This window comes from Capsicum annuum, chromosome 3 (genome assembly GCF_002878395.1).
Source record: "Capsicum annuum cultivar UCD-10X-F1 chromosome 3, UCD10Xv1.1, whole genome shotgun sequence".
Lineage (NCBI taxonomy): Eukaryota > Viridiplantae > Streptophyta > Magnoliopsida > Solanales > Solanaceae > Capsicum > Capsicum annuum.
This window is the reverse complement of record NC_061113.1, coordinates 6,457,284-6,469,885: the sequence shown is the minus strand read 5'-3', so window position 1 is coordinate 6,469,885 and position 12,602 is coordinate 6,457,284. Positions and strand designations below refer to the sequence as shown.

Below are 12,602 nucleotides of genomic sequence, written 5' to 3'. Positions count from 1 at the left end.
AAAATCAAACTTGGGACCTGGTCCCTCTACCACCAGGGAAACATGCTATAGGTTCTAAATGGGTATACAAGATTAAATATAAGGTTGATGGGAGCATTGAAAGATACAAGGCCAGATTGGTTGCGAAGGAATACAATCAGTAGGAAGGTTTGGATTATCATGATACCTTCTCACCTGTTGCTAAAATGGTGACAGTCAGAGCTGTGATAAGCCCGGCAGCCTCCAAGAAGTGGGACATCTTCCAAATAGATGTAAATAATGCTTTCCTACAAGGAGATCTTTATGAAGATGTATACATGGAATTACCTCAAGGATTTCAGAGATAAGGCAGTAAACTGGTATGCAAACTAAAGAAATCATTATATGGACTCAAACAGGCTTTTAGAAAGTGGAATATTAAGCTCACTAATGCATTGATTGCTGGTGGCTATACACAAAGTAACTATGATCACTCATTATTTATTCAGAGATCAGGACATGATATTGTAGTGATCTTGGTTTATGTTGATGATCTGCTTATCACAGGGAGTAACTCCACTCTAATTCAGCATGCAAAGGACACACTAAACAAGGCATTCAAGGTGAAAGACTTAGGCCAGTTAAGATTCTTCTTGGGGATTGAAGTACTCAGGTCTGACAAAGGTGTCTTGCTCAACCAAAGGAAGTATGTGTTGGAATTGATCTCACAAATTGGACTGAGTGGGTGGAAACCATCTCCAACACCATTAGAGGTCAATAAGAAATTAACTTCTGTAGAGTATGACCTCCAAGTTGGTCCATCTGATGATCCAGAAATAGATGACATACTTGGTTATCAAGAGCTGGTTGGGAAATTGCTTTACCTCACTATTACAAGGCCTGGCATTTGCTTTGCAGTACAAACATTAAGCCAATTTATGCAGAAACCTAAAAAGTCTCACATGGATGGTGCACTAAGAGTGGTGAGGTATCTGAAGGGTAATCCTGGACTTGAAATTCTACTTAAAGCAAATGAGATCACATCTATGACTGCCTTCTGTGATTCTGATTGGGCATCTTGTCCCAACACTAGAAGGTCAGTTTCAGGGTATGTAGTCATGATTGGTGATTCTTTGGTTTCTTTATTGGCAGAGCTAGGAGTGACCTTAACCATGCCTGTGAAGTTGTTTTGTGATAATAAAGCTGCACTACAAATTGCTGCTAATCCTATTTTTCATGAGAGAACTAAGCACATAGAAATCGATTGTTATTTTGTCAGAGAAAGAATCAAATCAGGTTTACTGCAAGCAGTTCATGTTCCCTCCAACATGCAGCTAGCTGATCTCATGACTAGAGGACTTCGAGCAGCTCAACATCAATTTCTTCTTTCCAAGCTGAGCGTCCTTGATGTTTTCCGTTCACCAGCTTGAGGGGGAGTAAAGAGACTAGTCAAGTAAAGAGACTAGTCAGTTAGGTTGTTGTAGTTTGTTAGAAAAGAGAGTGGTGTACAATGTTAGTGGAGTCAATTATTTTCTCTATAAGTAGGGATTGCATCACTAACAATGTGAATTAAAACAGATCATTTTCAATCAATAAAGCTTCTTCATTGAATAAACTTGGTCCAACAGCTCTAGGGATTTTATCAGGTCCAAATTGAGATCAGTTCCCTGAGATATCTGCAGGCTTTTACTTCTTTAAATTGACGATGCCACCAGGGCTTTCTTCCATCATCCGAATTGTTCATATACATTAGATGATCAACGAAACTTTTTAATTAACTATGCCATGACTTGCTTGTAAATTATGTCTGAAACATTTAATCATTTTGCCATTTGATATTAAGCTGATACTCCTAGGACGACAACTCCATAGGAATGCATCCAAAAAGATTTGGTGCTGACCAGAAACATCTATTCTTACATTTAAAACATCCACTTGGGGGTCGTTAGCAACTCTGTGCTTCAGCTTCAACTCTCTCAAGTTGATTTCATCGCAGTTCCAAACCTTAAGTGTAACTAACATTTCTAAAAAAAAAATTTCATCCCATTGATATATGAGAAAAATTGTAATACTTAATTTTCATATAGTTTTTTGAATATTCAAATTTTAATTTTAGAATATTAAATTCATTTAATTTAATTTAACTCTGCAAATTATTTGAACTGACACAATAAACGAAACATGACAAGTATTTTGGAATGAAGGGAGTATTTAGTAGGGCAAAACATATAATATGCAATATACAATATATTACGCCCAGTACATAAACAATTAATTCTCATACTATACTCGATATTAAATAACTCCATAATATAATAATCATTAGAGCTAGAAATTCCAAAATATCATAAATAATATTAATCTAGTAAAATACACATCTAATTAATTTATTTTAAAGATGTGTCTTAGGTTAATAAAATACGGTGAAAGTAACGTAGAAAATATTTAGAAAAATGTTGTGAATTTATGTTTTAGAGGCAAAAGGTAGAATTCTACATGACATCCTTTTCACTTTAAAGATAATACTAATCTTTTCACAATTTGAAAAGATTTGAGATAAGCATCCAATACTTCTGAACTATAGCTAAAGTTACTACGACACACTCCAACTTTACAACCTATTACCCTGAACTCAATTTTAGCGTATTTTTGTTACCCTTTTAGCATATTTTTGTCACACTTTTTGTGTTGATTTGACATCTTTATTATATAAAATGAGGCTCATGTCAAAGATGCCACGTCAGCTAAAAAGGGTTCGACAAAGGGTAATAATATATACTTCGAATGCGAGTTCACATATCTATATTTAAATTATTTTAGAAATATATAACATTACTATATATAATTTAGGGAGAAAAACATGTATTCACGTAAATCAGATTACCCCACCTAAATATGACCCTACTGACATAGTATAGTATCAATGAAATTATGCTTTACACATATAAATAATAAGACTTAATTGCAATGATTTATGCAGGGCAGAGATAAACAAGAAGAAATTTTTATGACACAGGGAAAAAAGAATATGTTACAATCATCCAAACAAAGTGTAACTAATACAGTCTCCTAATAATTTTTTTTTAAAAAAGAAAATAATTGTTTTAACTCGAAAAATAGAAGTCCCCTAGATGGAAGAGCAAATTTTCTTTATTTGTTGGACGATAAAAATATACATGAGCCACTTTTTAAACGAAGGCTCTAAACCACAAAGTTAAAGGGTATATCAAGACCCTTTCCTTATATAATATGGACACTTTATATCATGTTACTATTAAGTAGGATTAAATATATAATATCTAATATACTAATATTAAGTATATAAACAATTAATTTTTCATAGTACCTTTAATTCAAATAACTACGTAAAATGATAATAATCAAAGTTAGAGCTTCAAACATCACTAATAAAATTAATCTAGTAAATTACGCTTATAATTATAGTAAAAAATTTAAAATGTATCAGGTTAATATAAAACGATGGAAGTAATTGTTTGTGTTGACACATTTTTTCGCTTACACTTGCACCGACATATATATAAATTAGTTTAATATACGTGTGTTGCACGTATATCAAGCATTGATTGAAAATAAACGTATATCAATTAGGGCAATATACTTGTATCAATTAGGGCAATAACCAATGGTCTATATGCATTTCTGTTGGTGTAATATATCACAAATTATAATAATCATTACAGTTGAAAATAAAATGAATAAAAGTGAAGAAAATAAAATAATCTTCTTCTTGGTTGAGGCATGGATATCTCGCTTTCTTTAAGGAGATTCAAGCCCACTGCGGCATAATCTTCACCGATCCAGCAGTATATCTCGTGACTTGTCCTCTCCAGGATACAACAGCCCATCAACGATGTACAACTCAAACAACTCCGAATTAGTTGAAGAGTCCAAAGTTCCACCATAAGAATATAGTTTGTATAATGAATATAGTTGAAGACTTAACAGTTTTTCTTTGTCTCAACTCTCTCTTTCACTTCACATTTTTTCTTCTACACATCAAAGAAAGAAACACAACTGATGAATTCTTTCATGTATTGAATAGGATGAATGAGGGGTAGTAATGTGGGTGGATGAGTAACTTTGAGGTTACATGAGTTATAAGACATAAAGGGATGAATAATAGGCAAATAAAGACTTAGTAATTATAGGAGTTTCAAGAAACTCATGATCACATTCTTCCACTAACAAATGTACTCATAAAACAGAATTTATATATACCAATTAACATATGCACTTAATTTAATAATAAAATGCATATATATACACCAACAATTCCTCTTCAATCACGATAGGTATTAGGCACATAGTGCAACACCATATAACTTGAATACTTTTTAGTCAAATTTTTTCACCTCCTTCTCGGTATCCTACGATCTCCTCCTCTTCCCGGTATCCGTCCCTCTTATATTTGTTCTTCAATTAGTAAATATTGAAGCATCTAACAATTGCATTTATATCATGAATCAACTAGGGCCTGAAAAAAGAAAAAAAAAAAAAATGAACAATCATATCACTAACTAATTGCATATCTATCAATCATATGCAATCTAATTAATTAACTGATAACTTATGTAAATTAATAAAACATGAATCTGAAAAAAAAAGGAAAGCTATCAACATTATTATATTGAAGAGTTTTTCGTTGATAAAATCCGCTGATACAAATTGTATTCGTTGATACACAAATCAATTGTATTCGTGATACAACATGATACAACGAATACATAATCTACCCATTTTCTCTCTTGACTCACAAATCTCTCTAAATCTCGCTCGCCTCTCTTTTCTCTTCCTTAATTTTTTCTCGCCTCTCTCCATCCTCTCCCAATATCGTGGCTCGGCTCTTTTCTCCCCTCCTAATCTTGTTCTCCTCTATACTCCTTCTAATTTGTAGCTACGAATTATAATTAATCAAACTATATAGATATAGATATCTAATTAAGCTCAAATTGTAGTCATTTTATGAAATTTCCTCGCATAACTGCTAGATTACGCAAATAGATGAACTTTTTAAGACTGAGCTTCACCCTTGACTTTCTTATTGTTTGTTTGTACCTGCAGATAAGATATTGTTGAATTAATTACATAAGAGATAATATTTTAGCAAATTTCTCATATCTTCCTTTATTGCTTCAGATGGAAACTAACACTTTGTTTAGAATGGTTGTTATCCATTGTATTGTAGTGCACCATTACTGCCCTCTAGTACTTCATAAAAGCACCTAAATCCAACTTAAATAGCTATCCTAGACATCTAAAAATACAAGTTACATGTCAATTTATAGGACATGAGAGCATAAGATGAAAATAAATGAAGGCACATTAATTGGACGATGGAGTCAGAATTTTCATATTTTTATTATTTTCTGCATTGATCTTTTACCCTAGACCCTCAACAAAATTTCTCAATTAGCAATTTTCTATGAACAATACATGATAATTTATTATTATAAACATCAAGAACATTCTAAAATTCTATATCACAAACTTAATACAACCACAAGGACTAGCATATTAGTTTATTATTGCGTGTATGCATCTCTTTTTTTTTTTTTGTTAATGATAATTAATGAGTGTAGTGGATTTAATTAGTAGAATATATGGACACCTAATTTTCGATTGATCAAATTTCTATAGATTCGCCTCCAAATTAAAAATATGAGTTTTGGTCTAAAGGAATACTATGAATTATCAACAATCACTTGACGTCCATTAATTTAATGCACCTATTATGGCTTCTTACGTCAGAGGACGATGTTGCTTACTATAGGCCTATGATGGATATCTATAGGAATTTGAGATCACAATGTACAAATAGACTTATAAGACGCACCCTTAAGAGAGAATTAAAACGTACACAATATGTCACGAGTTGGGGCGTGTAAAAACTGAACCGACCGATAAATCGAACCGATAAAAATGTTATTGGGTTAACTGTTTTTTAATGGTTTTATAAAAAAAAATTTATTAGGTTATTGGTTCAGTTCTTATTGGGTAAACCGATAACCCAATAAGTGTATGTATATATATATATATATATATATATTCTTAATTTCTCTTTAATTTATACAAATTAACAAACCTATTATTTCAGTTATACAAACTCTTAATTTCTCCTAACAACATTTAGTTCAAATTTGAAGATTCTTATAAATTAAAACACATCATGTAGCATTTTTGGTTGCAACTAAGATTCGATTTTTTTTCATGTTAGTTACTACTATTTCTATTTTATGAGTATTTTCTTATAGGTTAAACTGAAAACCGAACCATTAAGGACTAAAAATCGATAAACCAAAAACCAATAAAAAATATCTTATTGGTTTGGTTATTGGTTTAGCATATTTAAAAATTGAAAATCGATAAACCAAACCAATAATATGTAAAATCAAACCGAACCGATCGATGCACACCCCTAGTCACGAGAGGTGTGAAGCGAGGTTTGAACTACATCTACCGCAAGAAATAGCACTCCAATCTTTGTCTCAAACTCATCTCCAAACGAATTTTGATTTTTTTTCATCCTGGTCTCCTTAACCCCCCCCCCCCCCCCCCCCCCCACAAAAAAAAGTGTGTACCCACATATATGATATATAACCGGATCTTATTTGTGCAGTGCCGGGACACATATTCTCTTCGGAACGGTTTCAATTATTTTTTTAATTGTATTCTTTTTATTCAAGAAGTTTGACCCCCCCTCTAATTTTTGTGTTTTCTTTATTTGATTTGCATTTTCTTTGGGGACTTAGATTCAAATTTAATGTGTCTCACAACCGAGAAAAATTAGGGGGGCATTTTGGGTCTGCGACGAATAGGTTCAAGAGATGAGAGAATTAAGGATACCCACCAGAAAGACTAATCCAATCCATAAGGATGTACCAAAAAATACAACATTTTTGTTACTTGACCAGCTATCAGGAGAAGCAAATACAATGGGTACGCTAATCAATGAGATTAATGAAGTAGCAATTAATGCAAAAGAAAACGATTGTTTCGAAAAAGGATTATTTACATTTTTTCTTATTCAGAGTCGCCACCTGACATAATCCGGTGTGCCAAGTCACCTTTGAAAGATCCTTTTCAAAATGATTTGACTCTTAAAAACTGGCTTGCAACAGAGATCCTGGTTAAGGAATTCTGTTGACCGAGGGAAAGGTGTTAGGCACCCCTCGATCCCGTGGTTCGACCACGGTCCCTTGGTAGAATGAATCGGCTAATTTGACACTACGATGTACAAACCACACAAAAACACGTAAAACAAACAAACAAACAAACAAAACAAAACGAATAAAAATATAGTGTCCAGTCCGAGTTATACAATCCCGAAATAGAAAAATACGGAAATGTAAATCCTATTCTAAACTAATGGGCATGAATTTGTTATAATGTGGGAATTTTGGTGGGTCCCACATATATTCTTTCTTTGTGGACAAGAAAAAGGAGGGGGGATCACATGGGTAGTTAGAGTGGTGATGATTAGAATAATGTGAGGTGGCTCTATTTTATTGGAGGAGTTGTTAGGAGGTTTTAAAAGAAGACAAAATTTGTAATCTTTTGTTATTTGGATAAAGACACATAAATAAATAAATAAATAGGTAAAAAGATAAAGTGATTATTTATTTTGTTTTTCTTGTGAAAAAATTACCACACGGATAGGATACATGGTAAGACGGGATAAACGATGAAACTAAGTTGTGAAGGAACGAAATTACGTGTCTACATCATGCCCCTTTTGAATGTAAACACAAAGTGTTTTCAGAAAAAGAAGTAGACAACGAGACAGAATTTTGTCCCGACCATTATTCAAAAGGGAGAAAACAGAAGGAGGGCAACCGACTCTTGACTTTGGACAACCTACCCAAGTGACGAGGGAATTAATTCACAAGTATCTCAAAGGATTGGTAAGAGAATGGACTATAGCGAGTTGGAGTTTCGAGTGAGGTCCCGTCGAGGTTCCGATCCGCGGCTCTATCATTGCATCACAAAATAAAAATTACAAGTTAAAAGATAAATAAAATTATAAAATCCTATCTATACAGCTTCTGTTGAACTCCTGACTTAAGTTTCATCACCCTATTCTTCAGCGGGCTCCTGACTTGCAATTTCATCACTTGTTGCTTGGTCTTCAATTGCTTTACCTTGTTGCTTAACTTTTCATTTATTCGTCCTGTGCTTCAGGCGGGCTCCTGACTTTCCATTTCATCACCTTGTTCTTCAGGCGGGCCCCTGCCTTGCAATTTCATCACCCTGTTTTTCAGACGGACTCCTGACTTGCAATTTCATTATCCTGTTCTTCAGGTGGGCTCCTGACTTGCTATTTCATTAGTCTGTTAATTTTCAACTTTTCACCTTGGTGCTTGACTTTCAAATTCTTTACTTTGTTGCTTGACTTTTCATTTCTTCACCCTGTTCTCCAGGCGGGCTTTTGAAATCACATCAAAACAAAAAAGAAAATTATCCCAAACCGAGATTATTATAATGAGGTTTCATTTTTCATAAAAGTAAAGGTCCAACACAAGAATTAAATTTTGCCCCAATTTGTCATCAAAGTGTAACACCCCGTAAAAGTCGTGCATGGATTAGACTTTAATAGAGTGCTCTTAGACTTAAAAACTTGAAAATTTTTCTAAGTGTAATGAGGACTTAGAGTCATTTTAGCTGGCAATATTCGGGATACAACTTTTCAACCTCCCCGACATCCGTTTTTAGATTTTCAAGTTGAGTTATGATCGGGCAAGCTCATAGTACATCTAGGATAAGTTTAGAAATTTTTTGGAACACATAAGGCTGCGTTTGGATTTCAAAACAGTAGCAAAACGCATAGCCTATTGCCCAGTTTTCAGCATTTCAGGATCAACTTCAAACGATTATAACTATCTGAATATAATGAACTGAGAGATTTTCTACCTATCAAATGAAAGCTCTTTGAGTCTTCTTTCCAATGCAACTGGTTTCATCCAAATCCAATATCTAAGTAAGGAGTTATACCTGTTTTACTTCAGCCTGTCAGCTTGTCAGCTTGTCAACTGAGGGACAGTTTCGACTTTGTTTGTCTTCTTAGGGGCATTTTAATCATTTCACATCACCCAAATTTGGTCTATAACCCCAGATTTAGTCCCCAATTCATCAAAATATATATTTTTTTTCTCAAATTTTCTCTCAAGAACACTCTCTAGGGTTTCAAACTAAAAAAAAACCAAATAAATCAAGATTCAACCGTGGGTTTTCGAAAGTGATTAAAGATTTGGAATCTCCATACCAAGGGCTTCAAGAATCATCCACTTCTCTCCGTAATCAAGGTACGTGGGGTTATCCTAAAAATCTCATGGGCAATTAAATCATGTTTTTCAATGGGGGTTTTGAAAATTATGAATATAATTATGTTTTAAATGTTTCAATAATATTGTTGTGGTCTTTTAGGCCTTTCCCCGAAATGATTTGATATATTATATATGTATATGCATGTGTTTCATAATGATGATAAATTGACAACATGATTTACATGGAACCCCTCTCTTGATATGATGTTGTTTTAAATTTCACATGATATGAATTGTTTGAAATCATCTTGAAATTCATGTCATGAAATGTCTAAAAAAAATGTCATGATTTGGATATAGTTTTTGACTTTCAAAGAGAGGGTTGTTTTGTTCATGTTGAAATATGTTGCATATGATGACTGAATGAAGAAAATGATATGATACTGATGACTTGCAAGTCGGGTATAACGATACACTACAGAGTATGACATGTGATTGATTTGGACAAAGTTTGAGTGCATTAATTTTCATGAGAAAGATGGATACCCGAAGAAGGAGTTTAAGTGAAAGGGCTCATCGCTAAAAATCGTAGTTGCCGATGCGGGCTATATGATATTGTATCCTACATGGGAGGATTAATAAAATTATTTGGGTGATCTCACATGGGGGGGATTCCCGCGGTGTGCTCACATGGGGGGTATCACTGGCTCCAAATCCTGGCGGCTACTTGGATTGGAGGCTCGGCCGTCGAGCTAAACGGCAGATTCCACATAATCGTGGAATTACAAATTGTAGAGTATTCCACCTAGCTCAAATGCATTGAATTGGTGTTGAAAAATCATTACATTATGCCCATGTGATTTTCAAATGATTTGATATGAAACTGCTTTATAATGGCTCTCACCTATATTTTGTAAAAATATTATATTTTTGTTTTGATTTCTCTGCATACCAGTACTTTTGTATTAACCCCCTTCCCTCCTAGGTTCGGAGGCACAGTCTAGGGGTCCAAATAACCAGTAGATCTCTTCCGATAGATTTGCATAATCAAGTGGTGAGCCTTCTATATTTTGGAAGGCCTGATGTCTGTCAGTTCATTTATCATTTAGTAGTTTTGGGTCTACTGGGGGCCTTATCCCAATTTTCAGACAGTAATTTATTTCAGTCATGTAGTAGAGATTTTGCAGACGGTTGTTCAGATATCGATAGATGTTGTGGGACATTAATTTCCCCTTTATTGATTTTTCATTTGATTTATGACCATGTTTCCGTAATATTACGTATCTTCCGCATTTCTTATTATCATATGAATTATGTGCATGATTACCAGATAGATAGGGGTGTTTCAGCCCTTCATGATTTGAAATGCTCGTCACGGCCAGGGCCCCGGTTCGGGTCGTGACAAACTTGGTATCAAAGCATGGTTCATGGTCCCAGGGTGTCTGCAAAATTGCGTCGGGTAGAGTCTTGTTTATGGGTGTGTAGTGCACCACACTTATAAGCAGGAGGCTACAAGGCGTTTAGGAATGTATCTTTTCTTCATTCTGTAGTTCGTCCAATAGAGTCAGTATGTTCCTCTTTCATACAATATTCGTGCTATGGTGTCACCCATATGAAAGTAAAGTCATCCCAAATTCTTTCCTTACTCTGATGTTCTCAAATATGTCCTATTATTGGGGTGATTCAAGTGTAAAAATTTTAGAATCTACATAATATAGTCCTTTCTGATTGAGTCCTATAAGATTTTAAAAAAAAATTGTGCAAGGACTTGAGAAGAGTCCGTTTGATTCAAAGTGTATTGATGCGAGTGTGAACCTTGATATTGATGAAATCGTTCTTTATAACCTACGATGTTAAGTGTATTCAGTCCTTTTCAAAAATTTATGTGGTAGATGTCATGCTTAAGAGGGAATGATGTGTAGCAGAATTGTTGGAACTGTATTTCCACCCAAATAGTAGTATGAGTTAAAGTGTCGGTGTTGAGTTTTCTTCATACTTTATTATGATATAGAAGAATTTGTCACAATCTTTTTCTTAAATGTAAATTTAAATAATAGACTTGATTCAAATTAGAAGAATAATTTTAAATTTAAAGAGAAATTATATTTAAAGTTTGTTTCATTTAAATATTTTTTTCAATTATGGTGTTCAGACGAGCTTTCTTTTCTCTTAACTTAATCCACAGAATGAACAAGTTACTTTGAGTAAAACATTCATTATTATATTTTATTATTTTTGCCTAAAATTATTGATAATTAATTTATGTTTGAGGTAACATTTACAAATGTAACCAAGGGTATAACATTTTTTTCATAATTTTTCTAATATTTTCGTATAATTTTTTATGTGGACCCCACCACAACTCTATTTTACATGTAAAAAATTGATACTCCTTCTGTCTCATTTTATGTGTCGTCATTTTCTTTTTGGTTGGTCCCAAAGAGATTGCCACATTTTCTTATTTGGTAACCATTTGAAGAGACAATTGCACTTTTATCCTTATTGATCCCACTTAATTAAAGATAATAGTAGATATACTTTTAATAAAGGATAATTTGGTAAACATCTCCAATTCTTTTCTTATTTCTTAATCTTTATACCTGGTCAAAATATGTCACATAAAATAGGAGGAAGAATACTAGTTATATCATCGAATCTTTTCAATGTCACCAATGACGTGATCTTTCACATAGATCACACACACCTCAACTATAACTCTATTTTAATATGTAATAAAAAAAAATTAAATGCATTATATTAGAATGTCTATTGTAATATATCCCATGTCTGAATTCAAATAATATATATTTTTTAATCAGTTTTAAAAAGAATTGACATTTTTTATTTGGGTAATATTTTATAAGATTATCAATATTTTAGTCATGTTGAATTTTATTTATTTTTCAAAAAGTCCACGAAGGTATACACTTCTTTAAAGTTTATTTATTTTAAAGATAATTTAAAACATGCGATGTTTTTCCATGTATTTTAAATTTTATGTTTAATCAAAATGGTATAAATCGAAATAAGGAAGACGTAGTTTATAGGAGAATGTGCAAATACTCAAAAATAAAAAAAGTGAAATTAATTGTGGCCACACATTCATAAAGTAACTATTACTATATTATAGTAAAATAATAAAAAATACTCATAAATATTGAATAAGTGTTTATTTATCAAACACAATAAAAAATTCCTTCATAATTCCAAAACTTCACATGATACATATTATTACAAAGATTTACAATACAAATAATTTATGAAAATATAACTATTTACTAATCACCTGCTAAAATTATTTTAAGCAATTAATTTAAAAAGTAATATTAACTACCTCGTGTTAAATTATTACAATATATATAT

General features: G+C 32.8%; 1 protein-coding gene across 1 annotated transcript in view; it reads left to right on the top strand.

Annotated features, from left to right (window-relative positions):
• The first annotated feature begins 3,438 nt into the window (after positions 1-3,438).
• The window catches only part of LOC107865710 (disease resistance protein At4g27190-like), a 19,105-nt gene continuing 9,941 nt past the window's right edge, over positions 3,439-12,602 (top strand). Inside the window, exon 1 of the mRNA XM_047408104.1 lies at positions 3,439-3,444. Coding sequence (XP_047264060.1) covers positions 3,439-3,444 — 6 coding nt within the window. The remainder of the gene's footprint in view (positions 3,445-12,602) is intronic.